Here is a 26,772-nt window from a genome sequence, read left to right as displayed (position 1 = left end):
AGAAAATATTTTCATCATCACTAACGGAATCACTTCTGACTGCTTGACTGACTGGAATCATTTGCTTTGACTAAGAACCTATCCAATAACACCTGCTTTTGCATCATTTTGAGGATTTTGCGGAAATGTGACATTGCGTTGTCGTTAAACAGATTTATCACACACACTGCTACAACCTTATCAGGGTGGTGAATTTGAACAAAATTTTGTACCGCTTTTCACTTTTCACACACCTCTTTAATCTCATTTGAAGCGAGAAATTCATCCGCTCTTTTCTCCTCAGATGAAGCAAGTTTGCACAAACCATACTGCTCGTATTGCAAGACATAGCTTGTTTATCAAACAAAAATGTTTGCTCATTGTTTACTCATTTTGCAAAACACTCGCAAACCAAGTTACTTGCAATTCAAGGTTTTACTGCATAGAAACTGAATGAATGTAGGCATTTTTCAAGGTTTTATTATTTTAATTTCTAATTTTATTTCATGTGGTAGTTTTTTTTAGCTAGATATTATGTTGTTATGTGTCATGTGGCAATGTTTCTCAGAGCACGTGAATAGTATAGATAATGGGAAATAAATAACATTGAATTGTTTGAGTAAAAAAAATTCCCAATTGTGACTCTACTGCACTTTACTTTAGATGTGAAGAATATGGTCACCCCAGGGATTCATACATAAATGTAGAAACCAGACAAGTCATGCAGTAGATATTCGCAGGTTCCGTCAAGAATATAGAGTCCAAACAGTCACTCGCCTCCAAAAAACTATGTCCATTTTCGAGGATTGGAGAGATTGCTAGTTGATTTTTTGGAGCAAGGAACTACACAGAAAGCTGAGGCTCACTAGGAGATCCTAACAAAATTTCGGCATTAATCAAAAATAAAATGCTGATCTGTTAACTCCTAGCATCATCCTTTTGCATGACATTGATATTTAATGTCATCAACACATATACACAATATGGTGCACCTTCACATTTCCGTATTCACATCACACCACAACTATCATTTACATTAACATCTGATTACCTTATTAGCAATTAATAACTACAGCTTAAAATAAAATTTTTATTGACATTACTTTCGTAACATTATTCATACAAACATAGTTTCAAATCAAAATTCTAAAGAAATTTCAAGAAAAGAATAATAATAATAAATCTTGGTCAGTATTGCTTACTGAAAAAGAACATATACCTGATTCTCCTCGACATGATGCAGTAGCAAAATTTCGAATGCTAAGTGGCCATGACTGTTTAGCAGCACACTTGTTTAAAATTGGAATTTTTCATTCATCAAAATGCATTCTGTATAACCTAGAAGACTCTTTGATGAATGAACAACATTTACGAAAATGTCCAGCTTTGGCATCGAATCTTTTGGATTCGGACTCTAAATTATACTGGGAAGCTAGAAGGCGAATGGAGAACTTCAAAGTGCCTGGGCAATACATACTACTGCTACCACCACCACCGCTGCCACCACCACCATTACTACTACTTTCATAACTGTATTAGCATAGTACAATTCCAACCAACCTGTTACTAGTACCTGCACTACCATATTAATTAAATTGAAGCCTTAGCTAATGTTCCTTTTTTATTTTTTGCAATCTTATCCTAAAAATTTACTACTATAGTTTCCCAGTCCTTTCCTTCAGTACCCCCAGCACACTATCACATGCTTTAACTCAATTTTGCACTCTTTAACACACTTTTTACCTCCACTAATAATTCTTGATAGCTACAACTCAAGTAAATATTGCAGTACTTTCCATAGTATCTGTTTTAACGTTATTTATATTATATCAATCTTGTTAGCTATTACACTAGCTTCTTATCACACTTATAACATCCTTTCAATATTTCGTGGGTAACTGGTAACTTCACTACGCACATAAGAGTATTCCAGTACCTTAGTCTTTGCAATGATAGAATTTAATACCGGTGTCACATTAGTAAAAGCACCACACTTTTGACACATTTTAGCCTTCATCATTAACCAATTTTAATCTAAACCAGTGATGCTTATCTCGCCTGGACTTGTGAAACATGAAGACAGCACGTGTGGACTGTGTGCTTCTTTCCTCCACGCCGCGAGTATGAAGAGTGCAGTGGCGATCTTTTAATTTTACATTACAAAAAGTACAAATATTTGTTGCACTTTTTCATCGTTATTTTATTTATTTTATTGTATTTTGTAAGTATTATTAGCAATTATAACTAATCAACTCATCACGTAAGGAAAGCTATCCCTTAAATAGGAATAAATATATATCTGTATTTCATTTTCTGTATTTAATAAATGAATTTTGAAACAAACTGCAACATGTTGAAATCGTTAATTTCCTTTACAATATTACAGTAACAAATACTTATAATAAAAGAACTAGAAATACATTGTTCCAAAGTTCTCAACATAAATGTCAAAAGTTCATGAAATTGAAAACATCATTAGAGTTTGAGTTATTTGTTATATGAGATATACTTTTTCATTTTTTATTTTATAAGTACTATGAATAATATTGTAAATAACAAACTCATAACTTACGGAGAACCATCCCTTAAATAGAAGCAAATATGTGCATATACTCTATTTTACATTATTTTCTGTATTTAAGAAATGTATTATGAAACAACTAAACGTGTTGAAATAGGTTATTTCTTTTATAATATTACAGTAACAAATATTTATGATCAAAGAATTATTAATACATTGTTACAAAGTTTAAAATTCAAAACATCATTATAGTTTGAGTTATTTTTATGCAAGATAAGTCAACTAGTAAGACAATAAACATTACAACACAAGTCTGAAGTATGTGTTTCATGCAACTGCATAGCTGGTTATTTTCAAATTTACTTTTGCAGAAACTGTAGTTGCATATAGCTAATTTAAGCTTTTTTTTGGACTTGTGACATCTTTTATTTTGTATGCCATTTTCCTTCATTTTCCCCAAATAAATACGTATTTTCCCATTCTCGATTAAAATATACTGATGGGGAAACCCCTCCTTTATTCACAGATCTACTTCTTTCCGTCAGAACTGAAATACTGCACACCAACTTCACCTTGACTGTAACCTTGCAGGTACATCACTGATAGAGTTATACTAGCTACCACGCCATGCATGAACAAATCTAGTTTGTTTGCCCACACACAGGTTCCACTATGGAGGAAATGAGTGCTCTTTCACAATATCAGTGGGATGCCCAACACTGATCTAAATAATATATAACCATTCCCATACTAAATTAATCCAGCTATTACATTTGTTACTTCACTCGAAATTTTGTTTTTGCATGATATTACATGCCCTCACTCTTGTGCTGCTTCAACTATCCAGCCATTATCACCTCTTTTCTAGTGCTGTTGATCGATCAAAATATTTAATCGATTAACTATTTGAATTTATAATATCAAATAGTAGTGATAGACTGAAAATAAAACAAACTATTTGATATTATAATTCACGAATTTATCTGAACTCTCAATATGACATTTAAATTTATTTGAATTTAATTGATAGATTAATCGAGTTTTGATCAATTTGAAAAAATGTTTCAATATACTATAACAGACAATTATTGTTAAATTTAACTTGTATTCGGTGATAAGCATAAGTATTAAATGTTGTACTGTATATCTGTATATATTGTATCATTATATAACTAAACAACTATTTTAACTATTTACTAACACATTTATTATGAGGCTTATAATTTATTGTGTCAATTTCTCCAGGTATTTTTGAGACAAACATAAATAACAAAAAGTATGATGATTTCAAACATGTGAGTGCATTCACATGCTCCAAATTAAGTGCTACTCTACGTTTAGTAACAATGTTTCCTGCATCACTAAACACGAAAAAACTTTTTTTCTGTCAAGCACTTCTCCAAGATCGTTCAATTTAAATCCAAACGTTTCACTGAGTTTACCTCTCAAATTCTCATAAGACATGGAGGTTACACTTCTCACAGACCACAGAATTTTTTCCTTTATCAAATTAAACACACAACCTTTATATACAAACTCAGTACAGAAACTGCAACTGCAAAAGTACAGCGGTCGAAACAGAAGACTGGCCCCTATTGTAATCGAATTACCAGATTTTAGAAAGAGAAGAAATTAGTTACGCTCTCACTAGCACACAGTGTCGACATGGCTATTTTATAAGGGATGAGAGGGGAAGAACCCCAGAAAAGTATGTATTTCATATGCTAGGAAGATGAGCTGACAACAAGATGGAAGTTTTCTTAGAAAACCATAAAACTTAATAAGGGTTTCGCATTGTGTTTCAACTTTCAATAGAGATAGACTAGGTCACTGTCCTCATATCTCCATCTCTTTCTGAAGTGTTTGTGCAAAGATTTTCCCTACGATACTTGATTTGCAGTTAGAAAATAACAGAATTATTGTGCTTTTAAGTAAGGATTTCCAAGAGAGAAATATTGTCGGAATTTTTAGTATGAGTTTGTATTAACAAAATAATAATTAATATCAACTACAACCGATTAATTTTAATCGACTCAATTATTCAATTAAATATTTTTGACCGATTAATCTTACAACAGAAATAGATCGATTAATCGACTAAATCCCACAACACTACTCTTTTCGCATCTCAAACAGTTTCTATGAGCAAGTTCACAGCATTTCATGAATAATGTGAACCTGAAGAATTGAATACCTTCATTGGTGACAAATTTCTTGGATGAAACCATTCAAAAGCAAGCACCACTACAACAAATGCCTCAATTGTCATAATTGTAAGTAAGGCTTAGCTATAATAAACAATCTAGCCCCCTCAGATAAGGAAGTTAAGCTCATGTCCTTGGGACATACGGATATTCAATAGGATGTCAATGCACCCACTACTTACCTTCAAACCCCCTTCAAATACATCGTCTGACAGCATCAGTGGTGTAATATCTTATTCAAAGCCAAATGAAAGCTCAGGAAATCGTAATTTAATTATGATGAATTATGGGAATACAGTAAAACACCAGTAAAACACTCTTCATGGGATCACATGCTACCTGCGTATTAAGCAGGATTGCATATAAAGTGGAGGACAACCAAATAAGTATGATATAACAGATACAAAACATGTTCAAATTTTTGTAGCACTTTTATTGAAATATTGTAAATGCTAAATGTCCTGTATGCCAAGATATTATACAGTACAGTATTTATGCTTTACAACACTAGACTTAATTCTTACAGGAAAGAAACTCATTAATCATAGTCTATCTTGTACATGAACCCAAACAATGAACAATAACAAATTCTATACAATTACCTGTGAATTTACACTCATTGATATATCATCAGAGGGAATGATAAATTGTTATATCACTTGCATCACTGCAAGGGCATCTTGCAGTATGGTAATTGGTTCAAGTGATTCATCTTTTTCATCCTCTTCATCGTCAACTGTGGCACAGGCATGATCTTCTATGATTTCATCTAGTTCAAGTATTTCTGAAATGAGTATCCAATTGTCTTCTACAGAAATGAAGTCCTCCATATAACGTCTCCGAGTTTCTTGCACACAGCAGCTCAATCCTAATTGCCATCAGTTACAGCAGAAGGGAGGTCATGAAAACATATTTGATATAAGCTTGAAGAACAATCCACATTCATCCACATTGAAGATATCACAGGGTTCGTATTTTGAAATCAGTTTAGACAGCACATTTTGCCATTCAATAATATCGTTTTCACCAACAGATTCTGACTCGCCAGAAATTTGGCAATAAATGAGTCCATGTCTTTGTTTAAATTGGCCCAACCAACCATTAGATGCACAAAATTCAATATTCAATTTGCGCCTTCTTTTGAATGATAAGTCTGCTTATGGATATTACTGAGTTCCAAGACTGAAGAAGCCATTCAACTAAAATCTTCTCTAAATCCTCGTGTTTCCCGCATTATACTTTCCTCTGCTTGCATCCTCCAATGATGCAGTTGTAGTGATTGAATCCAGCACTAACCTCACAACACGAATGCATCCATCTTGAATGTAAACAAATGTCTACTGAGTGGGTTGCATCAATGACCAGTTCAGCAAATCTTCGGCAAATACTCATAAGTGCAATAATCCTTTATTTAATTTTTCTCCTATGTTTAATAGTCCACTTACATCTACACAAAACAAATTAATTTACTAAAGTTAATTTATCTCAATCAATTCCAACATAATGACCAGATACATTGAATCCATACATGTAAAAGACGTAAGTACAATCAAAGCAACCAGAATGACATTTTAGAGAGCATTTAAAGAATTACTACAGGAGGGGATAGAATGTAAAATGCAACAAGGAGGAAAAACTTGAAAGCAAAACTTTAATATGAATAATCTGGCAAAAAATATTGCAATGACTTCAAGATGATACATGAATGGGAAAGAAAGCATTCCCAATAAAAAACACATGGCAAATTAGATATCTTTCAGAGAAGTCTTGTTTGTAGATGACACACAAGAATGGAAACATCTCCCGAAACTGATGATGATGATGATGATGATTTTTTGTAAAAAATCATAAATAACTGAAGAATAAGTTCCGTATTCATAATAAAATTAATGTAAATTAAGAAAGCATTCAGGATACAAAACTACAAATTCAGAATTGTCAGAGTTCTTATAATTCCTATGGCAAACTATAGTCTACCCCTGATTGAGGTTCTGGCTGATATGTACATATATTATCAGGCAGTACATCTCTCTTGACGATATGTGTCAGAGGAAAAACAATTGTTTGTATATACAGTACCTCAGGTGTCTGATTAGTGTAATGTCGGCAATGAATGCAATGGAGGGGGAAAGGAACTGACCACGCTACCCTATTATCTCCTTTATTAGTTGCTTCGTAAGTGCTGCCTGTTGGTATCACCTGTGGGGTTCAGACCTGTCTTTGGACAGTTGATTAAACAACAACTATAATCATTAACTTGTGAAAATGCACACTTTTTTTAAAAAAAAAAAAAAAGAGCTCCATGGTTATTTACTAACCATTTCTTCATTATATTGCCACTGCCAACTCTCAATTACACTGTATAATATTTATTTCGCAAACAGTTACATTGGCAAGGAAGTGATACTAGGTGCATATGCATTATTTTCTCTTCAATTTCAACAGAGCACCGTAGCATTATGTAAGAAAAAAGAAGTGTGCTCTTTAATTATTCTTAATGGTGCGACCAATACAGACAGTATATTTTGACAATATGGTAGGATTTTTTTGGAACAGGAGTGGCTGAACTTGTTGAAGTTTTATATTAAAAGATGGAACCTTCACTATTACATGGCACTTTGTCAATATTACAGACACTACATCTTGCTGAATGTGTACAGGTATAACTGCGACCATAATTTGTTTCGAAAAATATCCAGTCTTTAAACATAAACCTAAATAAAATTAATGTATTTTCTAAAAAAAAAAAAATACTGGATTAAAAAATTAGTTATTAGATTTAAGAACTGTTAATTACATTTAAATTTATATTTAAATCATTACTTTCTCTTTTGAAAATGTATTATCTCTATTCAGGTTTAAATTTGATATAATGTTGATAGTCGTGTAATTTATGCAAGAGGGAGAGAAATTAACAGTCCAATTCATTATTTTTGAAGTAAATGACTGGCAAAAGAGCAGAGAGAAGAATGATTAGATTTCAAAACATGACATACATAGATTACTTGAGTTTAGCCAGGATTTCATCTTAAGTGAAATATTAACATTTGTTATGGCTGTATAAGTGCAATGATATATTTCTCAAAATTGGAAATAACTGTGTCAGCCAGTTTCACTTATGTTCATTAACCTATCAATCTTCTACTACCTTGCTATCTTAAAAAGTGTTTCATCTACAGTGATCAACAAATATCACTGAACAACAAATTTTTACTTTTTGTCTTGCTCTGAAATAAAATTAGGTGACTATTACTGATATGTGTGCCCTAAATCTTAATTTAAAATCCAAATTGCTCCATCACGTACCATTTTCTGGGCAAAATGAATTGAATTTTTTTATGACAAAACTTATTTTTATTTTTAATTTTTCACTGCTACTGATAAAATTACAACACACGAGGGATTAAAACTTCCTCATAATACTAGAAAAATGTGTACTGGATACAAAAATGATGTTACACAGTTTAAAACACAACAACAATAAAAATATTTCATGTATATAATGAGAAAAATCTCGGAATTTGAACTTCCATTTAAAATAATTTTCTGGATGATTTCTGTTTATAACTAGACCTGGGACTGTCTTTTACAAGGAACCAACAATAGTCTGCAAGCATGCTGGATGATGATCTTCCTTTATATCGCCTTTCTATTTCAGATATTTCTTGATGAAATATTTCCCCATGCTCGTAGCTTACCGTTCCAAAGTTAGGAGGAAAGAAATCCAAATGAGAATGTTGTTATTGTTGTTTTCTAATGCCAGCCGTTTGACAATAAAGTCATTTGACCTCTTGCACTCCAATATTTTTCAAAGATATTATCATGGCCAGCCACTGAAGCACAGATTTTGAGGTGTTCCGAATCCATTTCTTGGTTTGAGTTGCACAATGGGCAGTTAGGGGACTGATATATTCCAATTCTATGCAGGTGTTTGGCCAAACAATCATGGCCTGTTGCCAATCTAAATGCAGCTACAGACGATTTTCATGGTAAATCGGGAATTAACTGTGGATTTTGATGCAGAGTGTTCCATTTTTTCCCTTGGGATTGTGTTATCAAATTTTGTTTGTTGAAGTCTAAGTATGTAGATTTAATAAATATTTCCACAGAGTAATACGTAGATTTAGTAACAGGTCTGTAAGTAGCAGTGCTGCCCTTCTTTGCTAAAGCATCCGCATTCTCGTTTCCCAGGATTCCACAATGGGATGGTATCCATTGGAATACAATTCTTTTATTGAGTGATATTAATTGAGAGAGCATTTTAGTTATTTCTGCTGTTTGAGATGAAGGTGTGTGTTTAGAGACTATTGACAGAACAGCTGCTTTGGAGTCTGACAATATAACTGCATTTTTAAATTTATTGATGTGGCATAGAAGATTCCTGAGACTTTCACTTATTGCAATGATTTCTCCATCAAAACTTGTTGTTCCATACCCAAGAGATCTATAAAGTGAGAAGAGACAGCACGTAACACCTGCACCGGCACCTTGTTCTCTGGAGATCAAGGATCCGTCAATGTATAAATGAAGCCAGTTTTGTGGAGAGTACCTAACATTAATTGTCTCTAAAGACAATTGTTTTAGTATTTCAGTGTTTACTTCTGATTTCAGTATTTCTTCTGTTAAATTTAGATTATATTCTATATTTAATAGAGTTAAAGGGTTTGGTTTAATTTGTAGGTTTTCTTTTAAATTCGGGATATTGATTTTCTGTTTTAATTCTTGAACAATGGATATGAAACTTTTTTGAGTTTTCAATCTACAGAGAGGACTGTATGAATGCCAATTGTTTCCTGGTAATCTGATAAGTTTTTCATTTTGAATCAGTGCTTTTTCTTCTATTGTCATTTTGATGCTGTTAATATTAGTGAGGAATCTCATAGAATCTATTGGAGTTGTTTTGATTCCACCAGTAATGAGTCTGAGAGCTTGGTTTTGAACATATTCTATTTCGTTTATGAAAGGCGAAGTAATTAAAATTTCTCCGCAGTATGTCAGCACTGGCTGTATAAACATTTTCTATGTAGTGTTCAAAGTATTCCTAGAGCATCCCCATTTCTTTCCTGCTAGTCTTTTTAGAAGGGAGAATCTTTTACGAGCTTTTTCACAAATGTATTTCAAATGGTTGCTTCATGTTAACTTATTATCGAAAATAACTCCAAGATATTTGGATTCATAAGTCCTAGGAAGGTGTTGGCCATTGTATTGGATATTGAATTCTCTTTCTTTTTTTACCAAGTGAAAATATTTGGTAGTTACTTTTGCTTAGATTGAGTGTCATCAAATTTGATATATTCCATTCATGTAGTTGATTTAGAGCTTTAAGAGCAGAATTTTTAATTTTGTCTCTATGTCTGTAAGATCCGGAAGTCCACAAAACTATATCATCTGCAAATAGTGCTGTTTTCATGTTTGATTCCTCTAATAGGGAGGGTAAGTCATTTATATAAATATTGAATAAAGTTGTGCTGAGGACAGCGCCCTGAGGTAGACCTCGATATGTTTGTAACTAGAAAGTGAGTTATTGAATTTAGTGGCAATGAATCTTTGACTAAGGAATTCTGATATCCATCTGAACATATTGCTGGAGATACCTAATTTCTGGAGTTTTAGTAATAATTTATTTCTCCAAACAGAGTCATATGCTAACTGAAAGTCAATAAATATTGCCAAGGTATCTTCTTTCTTGTTAAAACTATCTTTTATTTCTTGGCTGAGGCGTATGACTTGTTCATTGGTAGAGTGTAGTTGTCGAAAGCCGGCTTGTCTTGGTGATAAAAGATTTTGGGATTCTAAATGCCAAGCTAATCTGTTGGAGATCATGGACTCCATGGTTTTTGCTATCATGCTTAATAGTGCTATTGGTCGATAACTATTAACATCATGAGCAGGTTTCCCTTTTTTGTGAATTGGTACAATGATTGCTTTTTTCCAAGCTGCAGGAATTGAGGTGTTCCATGATAAATTGAAAATGGATAAAGTACAGACTTGGCTTTTTCCCCCAGATGTTTCAAAAATTCGGAATGAATGTTGTCAGGGCCAGGAGATTTCTTGGTTTTTAAATTTTGTATAGCTATATTTAATTCTTTGGAAGTAAAATTTGTATTAAATATTTCAGGTTTTGTACTAGTAATATTGTTTTTATTATTTTTATGTAATTCTCTTTTGATAAATTTGTCAGTTTTTTTGATATTGGGATGTAATCTGTGAGAGTTTGAGTAATGTTTATTAGATGCGTTTGCTATATCTCTACTATCTGTTAGTGTTTTGTTATTATGAATAATAGGTTGGTTAGTATTTTCCTGTGTATTGGAAATATTCTTCAGAAATTTATATGTTTCAGCGCTATCGGTTCTGTAATTAATATTTTCAATAAATTTATTAAAACTGTTCTTTTTTGCTGTTATGATTGCTTTTTTAAGAATGGCAGTCTTCTTCCTCCAATCTTGAGTATATTCTGGTGTTTTGCTATGTTCTGCTTTGGTTCTTGCTTTATCTCTATCTTGTTTCAATAAATTCAGGTTTTCTGTCCAGAATGGGGTGTATTTTTTTGGTTTGCCTCGTGGAATGTGCTTTTTTGCAATTTTAAGAAGAGATTCACAGAAATATTTGTTCAATCTATCTGAGTTTGTATTTTCCATTAGTGGTGTGTTGAGCTTGAGGTATTTGTCGAGTTCTGTTGTAAATAGTTTCCAATTCGCTTTCTTAAAGTTCCATGTTGTTTTGTTATTGTAGGGTTCTTTTCTTCGGTTTTGGTGGAGATGGATAGAAGCGATAATGACTCTATGGCCAGATCCAGAGTCTTCAATTATTTTTTTCTTGGTTTCGTGATGGATATCTGATGTTACTAGTAATAAGTCTGGATTTGTACCAGAACCAGAATAATGAATGAAAGTACGGGGATCTTCTTTTCTGTAGACAAGTTCTGTGGTTGTAGTATTTAGGAGGTCCATGATCATTTTTCCAGGTTGGTTTACATTATCGTAGCCCCAAAGGTGGGAGTGGGCATTAAAGTCACCAATTATGATAGTTTTAGGTTGTATATCAAACAAAGTTAGATCAAGGGGATTATTAGGTGGATTATAGGCACTGTAGATTTTGAAATGTTGTTGATTTTTCCATAAAATTAGAATGTAAAAAGTGTATTTTGAGAGACATATTACACTCCATTTTGTCATATGCACTTAATATGGTTAACACAACAAGTTCTGTGTAGTTCTCTGTCCTAGAATTTCCAAGGAAATTTGGGTAAATGTCTTTGAAAGCCTGCCACGCCATTCTTTCTGTAATGGAAAGTTTTTCCTCAAACAAAGGGTCAGCCATAACTTTGTGAATTTGTAGACTGATGAAAATGCCCTCTTTTAATTTGCCTTCACTCAAACTGGTAAACTTTTCCTTTAAATACTGAAAACCCACCCTTGTTTGTTCATTGCATAGACCTCACTTTGAACTGTTATGAAATTTACTTAATAGAAGGGACCCAATACCTGTTTATTTATTATAAGTACAAAAGAACATTCCAACAACCATAAAAAACCGAAAATAAGTCATAAACTCATAAAATTCATTAGTTTTTGTTTTGGTTTATACCCCCAACCCATGCCAGATATTTCCTGGGGGAGCGCTTATCGAAAAGTGAAATCATAGTATCAGGGGCGGCTTTCGAAGGGGGGCTGAGGAGCTGCAGCACCCCCAGACATTTGTGGCTCTTGTCTCGTTTTATGTTGTGAAATACATTTATTATACAATCTCTATTTAGCGGCTCGAATTTTTTTAAACATTTCGCTCTCATGCACGCAATCGTTAGTGAAGTCACTTCCTCCCCTGGTGCTGCCAGAGCGAAACGAGTGGCAAGGACGGATTGGTGAAGCCACTTCCTCCCCTGGAGCTGCCAGTCTCGTTTCGGATGCTTTGCTCGTTAGTTTTATCCCTCCCCCTGCTACCCCTCGCCCTGAATCCAGAGTTTCCAGGCGCTGCAAAATTTGCAGCAGTTTGTCAGCAGCGCGCAGTATTAAATACATTTTCTTTAATGTTGTGAGTATAACAAGTGCAACAATGTTTAGTTCTGTACAATATTTACAGTCTATTCAGTTCAGTATCTTAACAATTCAGGAGAAATGTGAAATTAAGTGCCCATCAGTTGAATCTCATAATAGAAAGGGCCGCTAAACCAAATAGCCTACAACGCTGTCATATTTTTTTGCTGATTTATCCAGTATCCCTGCTTTCTTCTCTCGATCTCCACACAGTCTATATTAGATTAATGTGTTTCAAAGACAATTCCATCAGCTGGGGCAACAAGATCGAGTTTTAAAATAAGAACATTAAATGTTGTTCACGAGAAGAAGAAGCCATTGCTAGAATGTTTTCAAATCATAATGGAATCTGAAACATCTAACAACATCACAATAAATGAGGTGAGCGCCCTGGTGCATACTCTTGAAGATCCTGAATACAATTTTTGGCTCAGTTTTTTTCATTTATTGATGTATCATGTAGATATATTATACAACCAACTACAACATCAACAGTTATATATTTCTAAGGTTCAAATCTGCATACAAAAATTAAATTATGGTTAGTTTCACGACACTCACAACTGCAGGGGTTATATCAGCATCGCCGGTGTGCCGGAATTTTGTCCCGCAGGACTCTTTTAAATGCCAGTAAATCTACTGACATGATCCTGTCTCATTTAAACACATTTAAATGCCATCGACCTGGGCCATGATCGGACCCGCAGCCGACTATGCTACCGAGCCATATCAAGCTTTGTTAATGCCATATAGACAATATGGAACAGTGTACAGTTGAGCAGCGAGAGCTATGAAAATGAAAACCCTAAAAAGCATAGTAAGGTGGAAGGGATTCCGACAAGGATTGCGGCAGCCAAGAAAGTGTGTGAATTCGATAAAGACAAACTAAAAACGGAACTCACTGTGTTGTATCAGAGACAAGAATTCATAAATATCAGTGACGCAGTCAAGCTCTTGCAGTTTCTTCTATCTGAGAACTTGCAGACCTCATTTTCAGAAGTTCTGGAGCTACTACGCATAGCTATCACCATACCAATGACAACTTCCGAACCAGAACGTTGCTTTTCTTGTTTGAAGGGAGTAAAATCCTATCTGAGAAATACGATGAGAGAAGAGAGACTGACCGAATTAGCTATGTTTTCCATTGTAAAGACTATGTTACGATATATCGGATTTTAATAAGAAGATGATTCAAAAGTTTGCAACCTACAAGACAAGGGGCATGGAACTAATCTTTAAATAAGGTAAGTTGCATGGTTTATTTTTGTATGCAGCCCCCCTGAATTCAATACCCACGAGCCGCACACTGCATAATATATCTTAAAAACCTTACGCGATACGAAGAAAAGAGATGCATTTTCGGATTCAGCGCACATCAAACCATAAGGACAAATTGTTTTAAGTTGGAGAAAAATTCTTGTTGTTCAGTGTAATTAATGACTCATATGTGTCATGAATCTTTAATTCATATGTAGAATCTTTAAGGGGACAAACATTATAATAAATATCTCTCGACTTATGACCATTAAAAAAAACTGTGCTATTAAATAATGATGTGCAATATTTAGAGTATCATAGTATATTCTGTAATTTGCTGTAATTTTGCATGGGCCTACTATTACTGTAATTATTGTAAAAGTGTTTGGATATAGTGTGACTCAGTACAGTAAAACCCTTGTGTCCGGCATCCAAATAACCAGCAATACCAAAACAGCAGCACTTTTGGCTAGGCCAAAAAAAAAATTGTCATTCATGCGAAAGGGAAGGGTCGGACAAAGATGTGAGTGATTTTCGTGGATCACACATGCCGTATATTGTGTTTACTCTTTACATTGTTCATGCGTGAAAACAAAGACAGAAAACCCGTTATGTCCCTGGAGTAGATCGAGTAGCATCGGTAAGCTGTTACTTGGATCTTGCAAACAATGCGCAGAAACAATATCTTTAAATTTACCACTTGAACTCGCCTGTTCTGAAGGGGTGTTGGACATATCTAAATAGGAAAGTGTGAAATTCTCTGTTACGATGTAGCACCGTAAAAGTTTCATTAGAATGATAGATAGTATATATAAACAAGTAGACATTAGAGCTATGTTAAAGAGGTTCAAATCATTGAGCGCTACTTCATCATATTCATAGTTGTGACATTGGCTACATTGTTCTTCACGTCACATGGCCGCCTAAGGTTACAAAAACTTTTAGTACTTTTTACGCTATTATGTATTACTTACTGTATTACAATAATTATGAACTGATGAATGTACATTACGTATTTCAAAACTTTATTTTTAAATATCTATACGAAAATGACTAAATTTCAACATGAAAAAAATGTTTGTGCAGTACAGTATGTGTTTACATAACCTATAAACGTATTTTCCAATTATCCGGCATTGGCTTTGTCCCACAGTTGCTGAATGCGAAGAATTCTACTGTAATATGTACGGTATATCTGACTTCTTACATAGTAGTATATATATTATTATACTGTTTATGACTTTTGAACTTACGAACAACTTAACTCACCAAAACATAATTTAGTCGTAAACCAGAGTCTGTCTTTAAGTGCTTTATTTTTGGTAGGAATAAAAATTTGAAAATGAATATGACACAGAAAACAGATAAGAAGAAGAGGCATGATTTCAAATCCAATGAGAAGATACTGCTAAATTTAATTGGAAAGCAAGAACACGATTTAAAGCAAGGAAATGATGAAAAAAATCAAATATGAATCATTTGTAATGGTATTAAGTAGTCAGAAAAACAATATGAAAATAAATGAACTTGTTGCTTAATATCTTAAAAGCAAACAGGAATTGCTGTGAACTCGAAAGTGATCCAATGCTATAGCAAGAATACTGTAATTTTTTACAGAATTTTTAAAAAACCTGTTTCGATACATAATTCTATAATGGAGATCTATCATTATCTAGCAAATAATATCTACAAGTTCTTTCTGACAAAGGATATTCAGGTTATTCTAGACACGCTAGGAACTCCACCTCAACATCAAACTTATCTGCTATTTTACTTAAAACATGTACAATAGATTATAAAAACACTATTTATTTTAATCCAATATATTCAATATTTCCAACTGCAGAACAGTTCTTCAAAAATTAAATTATAGTCAAGCCAACTGAAAAACTGATATCCAATTTCCAAAATTGTCAATCAATTTGATAAATTAATGTCAGATTATTAATACTGATAAAATAGACATAAATTAACAATTATTATAGATAATGCATCTTTTATCGTTTGTGAAACCAGTTGTGTAATTATTTAGAATTGGAACTATGTTCAAATAAACTTTCTTATATTGAGAATGGCCTTACAGAAAAGATCAGTGATATGCAGTATAACCTGGTGAACCATTCTGTACACCTAAATAAAGTTTACCGTAAAGTGGGGTGACTTTGAACGCTGAGGTGACTTTGAACAGTAATTTAGCTCCTTTCTAAATTAAATGCTGTACCCAACTGCGAAAAAACTGTTTAAGTTGTCAATAAATTAGTTCAGTTTTTTCGAAATTGGGTACAGCATTTAATTTAGAAAGGCGCTAAATTACTGTTCAAAGTCACCTCGGCGTTCAAAGTCACCCCACTTTACAGTGCATTAGAAATTACTTATCTCCTTTTCATATTCGGTAACACAGTGTGTTTTTTCTGCTTGCAACTGCGACCAGTGGGAACTTCACCAGACCAATGCCACACCAGAAATTGGTTTTATAAATTGATAATCCTCTCATGTATTTATAACGTATAACTTTGGACAATAACAGACGTCCAATTCCATTTTTATTTAATGAGTACTAAAGTTGCCATTCGAAGTGGTATTTATCTGCAGTCATACATTCCTGATATTTGTTAACAAAATTTGTGTTCACTCAAAAAAGTTCTCTATTATTCATATTTTTTCTAATTTTTGTCCTGATATTTTAAGTTCCTCTAAAGTATGCAGATTATTCCTGTAAACTTCATTTTTATTTTTTAGGGATTCCCACAGATAATAGTCGCACATGTTAAGGTCTTCTTGCAATTACAGCACATCACATCCCAATGCTGTCAGAAGAATAGGATCCATATTTTTGTTTAAGATATTGTAAATGCATAGATGTACTATGAACAAATACACTGTTTTTTGAACTGCAGTCTGCTGCTGACAGACATACATATTTTCAAGATAATTCTACCACAGCACACGCTGCTCTGGATATTTTCAAATTAATATGGAAAGATTTTAGTTTTTGATGACAAGATCATGACTAGAGGGTTGTCCAGATGTTACCAAGTGCGATTATTATCTGTGAAGAATCCTCAAAATAAAAATAATGTCTAAAGGAATAGCTTACATAGTATAGAGGAACTTTAAGAAAACGTCAAAATAAAATTAGAAGAATTACAGAAGGAGAACTTTTCGAGTGAATATAAATTTCATTGAAAGATATTGGGAATATGTGACTGCAGTTGGACACCACTTCAAACAACTCCTATAACACATTATGAAATACAGTAAAAATTAAGGTGACCAGACGTCCTCTTTTGTCTGGACATGTCCTCCTTTTTAAGTCTTTGTCTGGGATCCGGGCGGATTTAAAAAAAATCAAGAAATGTCCTCCTTCGCCTTTCTCAAGTAATTTGCCTGTAGGTGGAAGTAGCATCTACGGAATATACTCTTTGCCAACGATCATAACTCCCTTTGCTCCTACTTGTTATTACTTTGCTTTCATATGCAGTTAACTGTAAAATAATTTCATATTAATGAGTTTTATCATAAGTATGCTGTAATAAAATAGATATTGACATCATTTTAAGCATAATATAGACCTAAGTCTAAATCTAAATAGATTTGTACTCTTTAATAATTATAGTTCCTTTGACTTTCATATATGTAGCTAACTGTAAAATCATTATTATTAAGTTTTTTTCATAATTATTTTGCAATAAAATAGATATGTTGTTTTCTAATGCCAGGCGTTTGACAATAAAGTCATTTGACCTCTTGCACTCCAATATTTTTCAAAGATATTATCATGACCAGCCAATGAAGCACAGATTTTGAGGTGTTCCGAATCCATTTCTTGGTTTGAGTTGCACAATGGGCAGTTAGGGGACTGATATATTCCAATTCTATGCAGGTGTTTGGCCAAACAATCATGGCCTGTTGCCAATCTAAATGCAGCTACAGACGATTTTCGTGGTAAATCGGGAATTAACTGTGGATTTTGATGCAGAGAGTTCCATTTTTTCCCTTGGGATTGTGTTATCAAAATAAAATAGATATTAATATACTTTTAAGTATGATATAAGCCTAAATCTGTACTGTAAATATTTTGTAATAAAATACATACTGACGTAATTTAAAGTAGCCTATAATAAGCCTAAATCTAAATACATATTTTCTGTCCTCTTTTTTTCGAACAGTACACAATTGTGTACATGCTATTATTGATTCAAATGTATACGAGAAAAATGTGAAGGGGAAATAACAATTGATAAAACTAATTTCTGGCATGGTTTGAGACCAGGTGAGTTTTCATGTGGTTGTACCTGCAAGTGGAAAAAGTGCACTGTATAATACTGCAGCACAACAGTGCTACAGTATTTTATACCTTCTAACAATGGAAGTGACAGTGACAGAATCTTTTCTAATAAAAATAAGAAATCAGTAATCAAATCTTCCACTCTACACAAATCACATGTCATCACCAAACCAGATTTAAAGTATCAAAAATATTAACCATTCACCAGTCACAATAAACTCACAGGGCTACTCTCCTGGTGAGACATTCTGCGCGGCTCCCACAAGCATGTCGTGCACTTCCTTGGCAAAGCCCACCTGTGCACGCACCGTAGCCAAATACTGAGGGTAAGTAAGGGCTGCACCCTCCTGGCTAGGTAGGGGGTCAGTGCGGGTGAGAGCAACAGGTAGTGGCAGGTATCGCTGACTGGCAGTGCCCTGCGCCAGACACTCAATGGACGTTTTCTGGAAGTAACACTACAATCAGACCTGTACACCATCACTGACTACAAAATACACAAGACCAAGAGAAGAAGCATCGGAGATGCAGATCTAAACAAACATATCTATAAAAGCCCACAAGAGGTTCTATCATTGTTATTCAGTCAACAGCAAATACATGAAATTGACATATTTATTGGTTTGAAAGGCGTGAAACCGAATGCAGAAAGGAAAATCATGGAAATGTAACAGTAATGAACTTTTTTAAGAAGTTAAGAGTTATTTAAACTGACCTGAATGGGTGCAATTTATATTAACAAATGTAGATCTAATCGGTGGAATGAATTGCCTTTTGGCTAAGGAAGTGGCAACTTGACTGCTGGACCCATGTGCTTCGACGTGCTGATTACTGAGGGAGTATGTTATCGGTGGTCTGACAAACCACAAAATTTAAATGCAAAGTATAACTAAATATAAGCATTCAAAAATGTAATTTACTCAAATTAAGAAAGAAGATGTTGAAACTATTTCTTTTCTTGTTACAAACATTTATGGCACCTGCTTAAGAAAGAACAAGTGATGTGTTGTTGCAGTTAGTTTTGAGCATTGGAGGTGGTGATGTTCCCAGTCCTTCCAGGGAATATGGGATATTTTATAAACTCTAAGTTCTCCAGAAATAAAATTCAAAGGGACTTACATCACGAAATCGAGGGAGCCATACATTTCTGCTGATAATTCTATCCTTGAATATTGTATGAAGTTCGTACATTGTGTAATAATTGACTGTATATGCTGTTGCAGAATCTTGCTGGAAAAAGACACGAGTACATACTCTCTCTGTGAACTTACCAAAAAAGGATTCAAAATTATTTTCACATATTCGTATTTTCAGAACATGTAGAAGCTCTTCATTAAGGAGGTAGGGGTTTTTGGAGCTCCAGTATCTGTTGTTTAGAGTACTACACACCCATGGAGATGAAACCACGAGAAGATTATGGTCAATTTCCTTGTCATGTACTTCATTTAAAATCCATATCTGATTACATGATCACCAGGTCATTGTTTTTGCACACCACTGTAAATTTGTATAGTCTTAATTTCAATAACCTTGTATCAACTTGTATAGGTGAAACATTTCTTGCCAAAGATTATGAAGCGACTTTAGAGGAATTTTCCAAGAGATGTCTAATTTCATACAAATGTTACTTAGGACAGGCACTATGCCATCTTCTGCGTTTCTTATATGTAAAACTTCCTGTCTCCTCGTCTCTCTGCAGTGGCTGAATGGTCAGATCTTCAGACTGTCACGCAGGTGGCCTGGGTTCGATTCCCGGTCAGGTCTGGGATTTTTTTCAATGAAAAATTCCGTAGTGACACTTGTGGCGGACAAGGTCGCAGTGGGGGTTTTTCCCGAGGTTCTCCCATTTTTCTCCAAATTAGGCATTTACATCATTCCGTCACCATTTCTCCATTTCGTTATCATTCTGTAGCATTCCCTGAATGCCGGCTGGCAATGCATGGAGGGTGCTGGTCTAGGGACAAGTGGGGTTGCCTGCTCGAAAACTGGGCACACAGAGAATCTTAGTGTGGTCAGCTGGTGTGAGTTTGGGAATACATCACAAGAGGGTCAGCACAATAGATCTTAACAGGTCGCAGTGCTGGGCCATAGTGCCCCCTTTCGTTAAATTCCTGTTTCCTGGAATTTAATCACAAAGTCATGAATGGGTGAACAATTTCCAATATTAACGAATGGGTATTTGTTGTGATATCAAACTTGTTTTTAGTGGGTTATTTTATGATGCTGTACCAACATCTCAAGTTATTTAGCGTCTGAATGATATGAAGGTAATAATGCCAGTGAAATGAGTTTGGGGTCCAGCAATGATAGTTACCCAACATTTGTTCATATCGGGTTGAGAGAAAACCACGGAAAAAACCTGAACCAGGTAACTTGCCCCAACTGGGATTTGAACCCAGGCCACCTGGTTTTGCAGTCAGACGTTTATTTTTTTTTATTTTAGTAGGTTATTTTACGACGCTTTATCAACAGCTTAGGTTATTTAACGTCTGAATGAGATGAAGGTATGGACATCATCAAACTTCATGGAGCAAAACTGGTAACACTTAATTATCATGCATAAATACTCTCTGTGTAATATTACAGCTGTGTGCCATTTTAAACTAAACTTTTAATCACGAATACACAAGAGTAACACTAGTGTCATCATGGGTTCACTCAGTCTCACATGAACTGTGACCTTTGCCGAGATTTTGTGTAGTCTGCAACATACCCCAAGCAATTACTTGACAATAGCAAGTTGCCACATTCCCAGCTCAAAGATAATTCACTCATCTAGTATAAATATAAATAGCTTAAAGTACTAACAATGCTGAAATTTTTCATATTTAAAACACGTTTTGGCTTCTGTTGTAACATATTTATCAAGTCATTAATCTCACAAATTTTACATATTGTTATCAAAAACTGGTTTCAAAATTTGTAACATAATGTTACGAAATATATTCTGATCACAGTATATGCAAATGTTCTGTACTTTAGACACAATCAAAAAAAAAAAAGCTTCGATTTTTTTAAAGGGTTAGGTACAGCTTACAACAGTACAATTTTGGAAATATTCAACATTTTTTTTCCTCCATTACTGTATCTTGTATAATAATGAAAATTGGTACGTGTAAAACACTGTCTTTCTTCTATATGAAAAAAATATTTTTACAATTTTTTAAAAATTATTAACATTTTTTTTTAATTCAGTTCACTGTGCAGTGATGAAGCATTTCCCATATAACTCAAAAACTAACCAACATTCTGTAATGTGTGTATTTATGTATATCATATCTATAATATGATGCAAGATCACTTCTCTACCTTTGATAGATTGTCTGATAAAAAATAAATTAATTTAAAAAATGGTCAAATATCAGTATTTTCTTCTAACACAAAATAAAAAATATTATTTATTGAGAAATGTAGTTGAAAGAGCATGATATTGTAAACATGAGTTTCAGTAACAAAATAAAAGAGAGAGAACATGAAAAATTTAACAAGTTTATGAGTTATGAGGGAAATGCTTCATCACTGCACAGTGACCTACCACCATTATGATTTAAAATATATATATATATATATATATATATATATATATATAAATATTTTTTTAAATCATAAAAATATTTTTTAATATAGCAGAAGGACAATGTATTACATGTATAAATTTTCATTATTGTACGAGATACAGTAATGGAGATAAAAAAAATGTTGAATATTTCCAAAAAAACTACTGCTGTAAGCTGTACCTAACCCTTTAAGCAGTTGTACATTTCCCAGATATTTATTGTATTTTTTTTCCCCTTTTGTAGAGGGGCACAAAGGTTGCACCACAGCCTGAGGCTTATTGTACTTATCACTCGTGTTCTGTAAATAATATTTGTTGCTGAACAGTCGTGCTCTTGTATGAATACAACATGGTGCACTGTTAACTTAACCCAGACTATGGCAATTATGATAATGATATGTCAATAAATTATGAAAAAATGAGTCCGAGATATAATGTCGAAAGTACCCAGCAATTCTGCTTCAATTGGTTGAGAGAAAACCTCGGAAAAAACCCAACCAGGGTTTGAACCTGAACTGTTACTCCACAGTGGTGGACATTTGTTGGGTACTTATAACAAAATCAAGATTTTTTTAACTGTAAATTAGAAACTCTAGATGATTTATTAGATAAGCAAAGAAATTCTAGTACCTTAACACGTGTATAAAGAGCAATTCTCTATTTCTCTTTTATTACTGAAGAGGTAGGGAATAAAGGAAAAAAAACTAGCATCTTCTTACTTTTTTTTGTAGAATCTGATTTACAATATAGTACATAATATACTGTACTATACTTACGAATTCTTATAAAATTAATTTTGAGCAATTACATTACCAGTATGAGAGGAACTGACACAAATGTAATAAAATATGTGTTTGTTTAGTAACACATGATAAATAATGCACACTATAAACTGATATGACATTTAGTGGCAATATTATGAACCTGATAGTGATGGTTTCTTTGTTCAAAACTACCACATCTTTCCTGGCCTTGTATATCACGTAGTAATGACATCACTACTGCACATAATGCGAGCAATCACAGTTGCATACTTACCAGGTGGAGCTCAATCTGGTCGCATATCGAGTAGAACTCTTCCATATTTTTATCAAAACGTGGCACTGCCATGTCCACACCCTTTCTGCAATGTCACATAAATCTTCAAATAACAGTTTGTAATTTCAGTCTAAAATCAATAAAGATAATAATGTTCAGAATATTGGATTTTCTCCGTTTGTTTTCTAATATGCCAGTAAATGTCTGTAATGTTATTAACACTTTTATCTGAAATGTTGATAGTTTTGCATTTTAGTATGTGCTGTAAGTTCATAGTTGAATATTCTTCTCTGCAGAGAACACATTTTGGTAATATAGAAGTATAGATTCCAGTTCTCAAGAGATGTGCTGGCCAGTTATATCTAGTTACTAGTCTGGAGATAGCCATTGCTATTCCTCTTGAAGAAATTGGAATCAGAGTTCAAAACCATAGTGGGCCAAGCGCCATTTACTAAAAATGTAGAAAACAAGGGTTAAAATGAAGTTATCACCATAATTCAATGGAAACATATAGCAAGTAATATACAGTATACACATTCAAACTAAATGATATGTCAATCTTCATTAAACTATGGTATTCACTTAACTTTAACCTTTCTTTCTCCGTTTTTAATAAATGCCTTTTGGCCCAATATGGCTCTGAACCCTTCAATTTCCCAACAAGATTTACTTTTACTAACTTTTTAATACTGTCCATTTATAATTTTTCTTTATTAATAATTTTGTTAAATAATACAAAACATGGGATGAAATCTTTGTTGGATTGTGGTTTTAAAATTTTGTTGTAAGTTATTTATCAAATCATTAACAGAAATTTTACATGTAGTTATCAAGAATTGGTTTCAAAATTTGTACCATACGTATATTACAAAATGTATTCTGATCACAGCATATTCAAATGTTCTGTAAACTCATATACAATAGAAAAACTTTTTTTTACCAATGTCACCAGGTTGTCTTTTCAACATTTCTGGTTTTCTCTCCTGGCAATAGAAAAACTTCGAGTTTCATTGAACAACATGCTCCATTACTGAGTAATACTACATGGTTTTAGGGTTGTCCCTTTTCGACAATAAACATACATTTAGATTTCAATTGTTGAATACGCCTAATTTAGTCTATTTTGCCTATTTACATTGATCATATCTAAGCAAGATACAAAATTATTACAAATACATATGGCTGAACCTATGAATATATTACAATTGAGAGTTTTTAAATAAATAGTTAAGGCAAGGTATAACATATTTACATTTTATAATAAGGTTGAAAAATAAAGTATGTGCATCCTAACAATAATTACATTCCTACAATTGTTCAAAGTCTACTGAATTGATGAAAGTGATAAATGGTTGAAGATGTAATTTTATAAGCTGATATTTGGTAGGTGGCCAATTTGCTGTCTTCGAAATGCTGTTTCTCAGAATTTCTCTTTCTTTCCTTAATATTGTGCAATCATATAGCAAGTGATCTATAGTCTGACTTCCACTATTACACGGACATGTTGCACTCTCCAGTAACTTGTATTGATGGAGGTAGGCTCTATTCATCCCGTGTCCTGTCACCATTGATGAGAAGATGGCAGTAATATTGTGTGTGTGTGTGTGTGTGCGTGTGTGTGCGCGCGTCTCTCTCTCCCCCCTCCTTCCTCACTCCACCCCCACTCCTCTCCTTCCTCACTCCTCCCCCCTCTCTCTCTATACTCCTGGAAAAAAAAGTGGACACCACATATTTGCTATTTGCTGTAATACTTGTACTTGTTCTACCAACTTATGGGACTGGTTAAACTGAAAAAGGCCATATATGTCCTTTGCAGTCGGCATTTGATGTGAAAAGTCTGAAAAATAAGTGCCATCCCAACTGGGACCTAATGATACAGTTTTATAAACAGAATTTTACTAACTGAATTATTACTTCATGCCAAATAAGAGAGCAACTAGTGAATGTAAAAGTAACCTGTTCAGCAATGATGAAAGAGTTTAAAGTAACACTGGCTGTTGAAAGAGCAATGAATTCCACTTTTTGGGACTCAAAAAAGAACAATTCCTGACTGATCATGACAACAATGTCACATAGGCACAGCAAAGGTAGAATTTACTACACGATTTTCAGTGCAGAAAACCCAATGTATAGTTCAGAAAGCACTATCAACATCTTTCATATCTTTCAGGGCATCATTTCACTATGTTGTAGATGTCAACAAGATGGCTGCACAATGGCATATTCAGATATCCATTAGATATCATCGTAAAGACGGCATAATGACCAGGCTTTTGAGTTTTTCCTTTATGATTTATTTAGGAAGACCTGATCTTTCACTAGTTTCCTTGAATTTCAGTTAGATCTTTGTACATTGGCATTACTAAAGTAGAAGCGAAAAGTCTAGGTTAAAAAGGCAGCACTATCACAGTTAGAACTAATGTACAATTTAGACAAAGTAATGTAGTTAAAACTGTCAAGAATCTATCTTGTTTGCCTGTTAATGAGAATGATCAGGATAACGAAAAACATATTCTATAGTTGATTCATAACAGGTGTAGCTGCACAGCCAGGATTGTAAGGTATCCCGATTTAGGTGGGATTCTCCCGATTTCCCTGGAGGAATCCTAAATCCTGATTAAAGCTAGTTGTGATTGGTAAAACTCCCAATTTTACAGATATTACAGTGGACTCTCTTTAATTCGAACTCCAATGGGATATGAAAAAAGACAGAATTATCCGAAATTCGAATTAACAGAAACCATGGGTTATTAACGAAAATCAGTAAAAAAAAATTACTGTACATCAAAATAACATGCAGTGGACTTTACCTTAAAAACTGCCATGTTTTGTGTGTGGTCCTATAACGCAAGCTGAAAACAATTCTTTTCTCTTTTAAATGTGAACGTTTTATTCAGCATATACTTTAAAAATAAACCCGTTTCACTTCGGAATATGTATGATAAGAACTTTCTTGTGTTAAGCCCGTTGCATCTACATTAAATATGTCTCTCGGTTCATAATCCTCAATGAGCTCAGACAAACTATGAAACCACTCGTTAGCTTTTTCTACAACAACTGAAGCACTTTCACCACATGGTTTTTAAACCCAGTAAATCAACCCGAACTTGCAAAGTATTCAATGTTCAATCAATCAATCTTCTTAATGTATCCAACTGTTTGCTGACAACATAAAGTCCACTAAAGTCCACTGTAGTCTATTCAGTTTTTGTTTTTCATGAGAAATGAGTATTTTGATCGGTGTTCATTATAGATGCCTGTTGCTAGAAGCCAGAGTTGGGGTGTAGTCAATATATACTGCAGAGCTGTGTCTTCTGCAACTGGTACTGATGATTTTAATTTACTTCTTTTGTGGTTTATGGATGGACAGTATAGAAGAATGTGTTCCAGATCTTCATCATACTATTACACCACAGACAAGTAGGATTATCAGAAAGGTGAAATCGGTGTAGGTACAATTGTGTGACAATGTGACCTGTTCTGGCTCTTGTTAAAAATGTTTGAACATGTCTGGGCAAGTTTTTGTACATTTCCAGGTCATTTGGTTTCTTTTGTATACTTACTTACTTACTGGCTTTTAAGGAACCCGGAGGTTCATTGCCGCCCTCACATAAGCCCACCATTGGTCCCTATCCTGCGCAAGATTAATCCAGTCTCTACCATCATATCCCACTTTCCTCAAATCCATTTTAATATTATACTGTTAGGTTTCGTAACAAGCTGTTTTTTACGGTGATGGATTGTTAGCCCTTCACCCAACCCCCAAGCTGGAGGACCACCCCTTATCGGCTGTCCACGATTGTATGGACTGTAAATTTTTTTTTTTTTGTCAGAAGAGAGCCAATTGTTGATCCACAGGTTTATAAAATGTTCAATTTTCCAGCAAATTCTTTGTT

The 26,772-nt window shown here is 33.9% G+C and overlaps 1 protein-coding gene across 3 annotated transcripts in view; it reads right to left on the bottom strand.

Moving 5' to 3' along the window:
• ix (mediator complex subunit intersex) overlaps positions 1–26,772 on the bottom strand; it is a 38,434-nt gene that overhangs the window by 2,871 nt on the left and 8,791 nt on the right. Inside the window, exons 3-5 of one of the 3 annotated variants that reach the window (XM_069820638.1) lie at positions 22,877–22,961; positions 18,509–18,728; positions 1,056–6,151 (exon numbers count right to left, since the gene is read on the bottom strand). In XM_069820638.1, coding sequence (XP_069676739.1) covers positions 18,513–18,728; positions 22,877–22,961 — 301 coding nt within the window. In that variant the 3' untranslated portion in view covers positions 1,056–6,151; positions 18,509–18,512. Of the gene's footprint in view, positions 1–1,055; positions 6,152–18,508; positions 18,729–22,876; positions 22,962–26,772 lie in introns of those variants that run through there. The other 2 variants (XM_069820639.1, XM_069820640.1) reach the window with 2 other exon arrangements.

The sequence above is a fragment of the Periplaneta americana genome, chromosome 3 (assembly GCF_040183065.1).
Source record: "Periplaneta americana isolate PAMFEO1 chromosome 3, P.americana_PAMFEO1_priV1, whole genome shotgun sequence".
Lineage (NCBI taxonomy): Eukaryota > Metazoa > Arthropoda > Insecta > Blattodea > Blattidae > Periplaneta > Periplaneta americana.
This window is presented reverse-complemented; position numbering and strand designations above follow the sequence as displayed.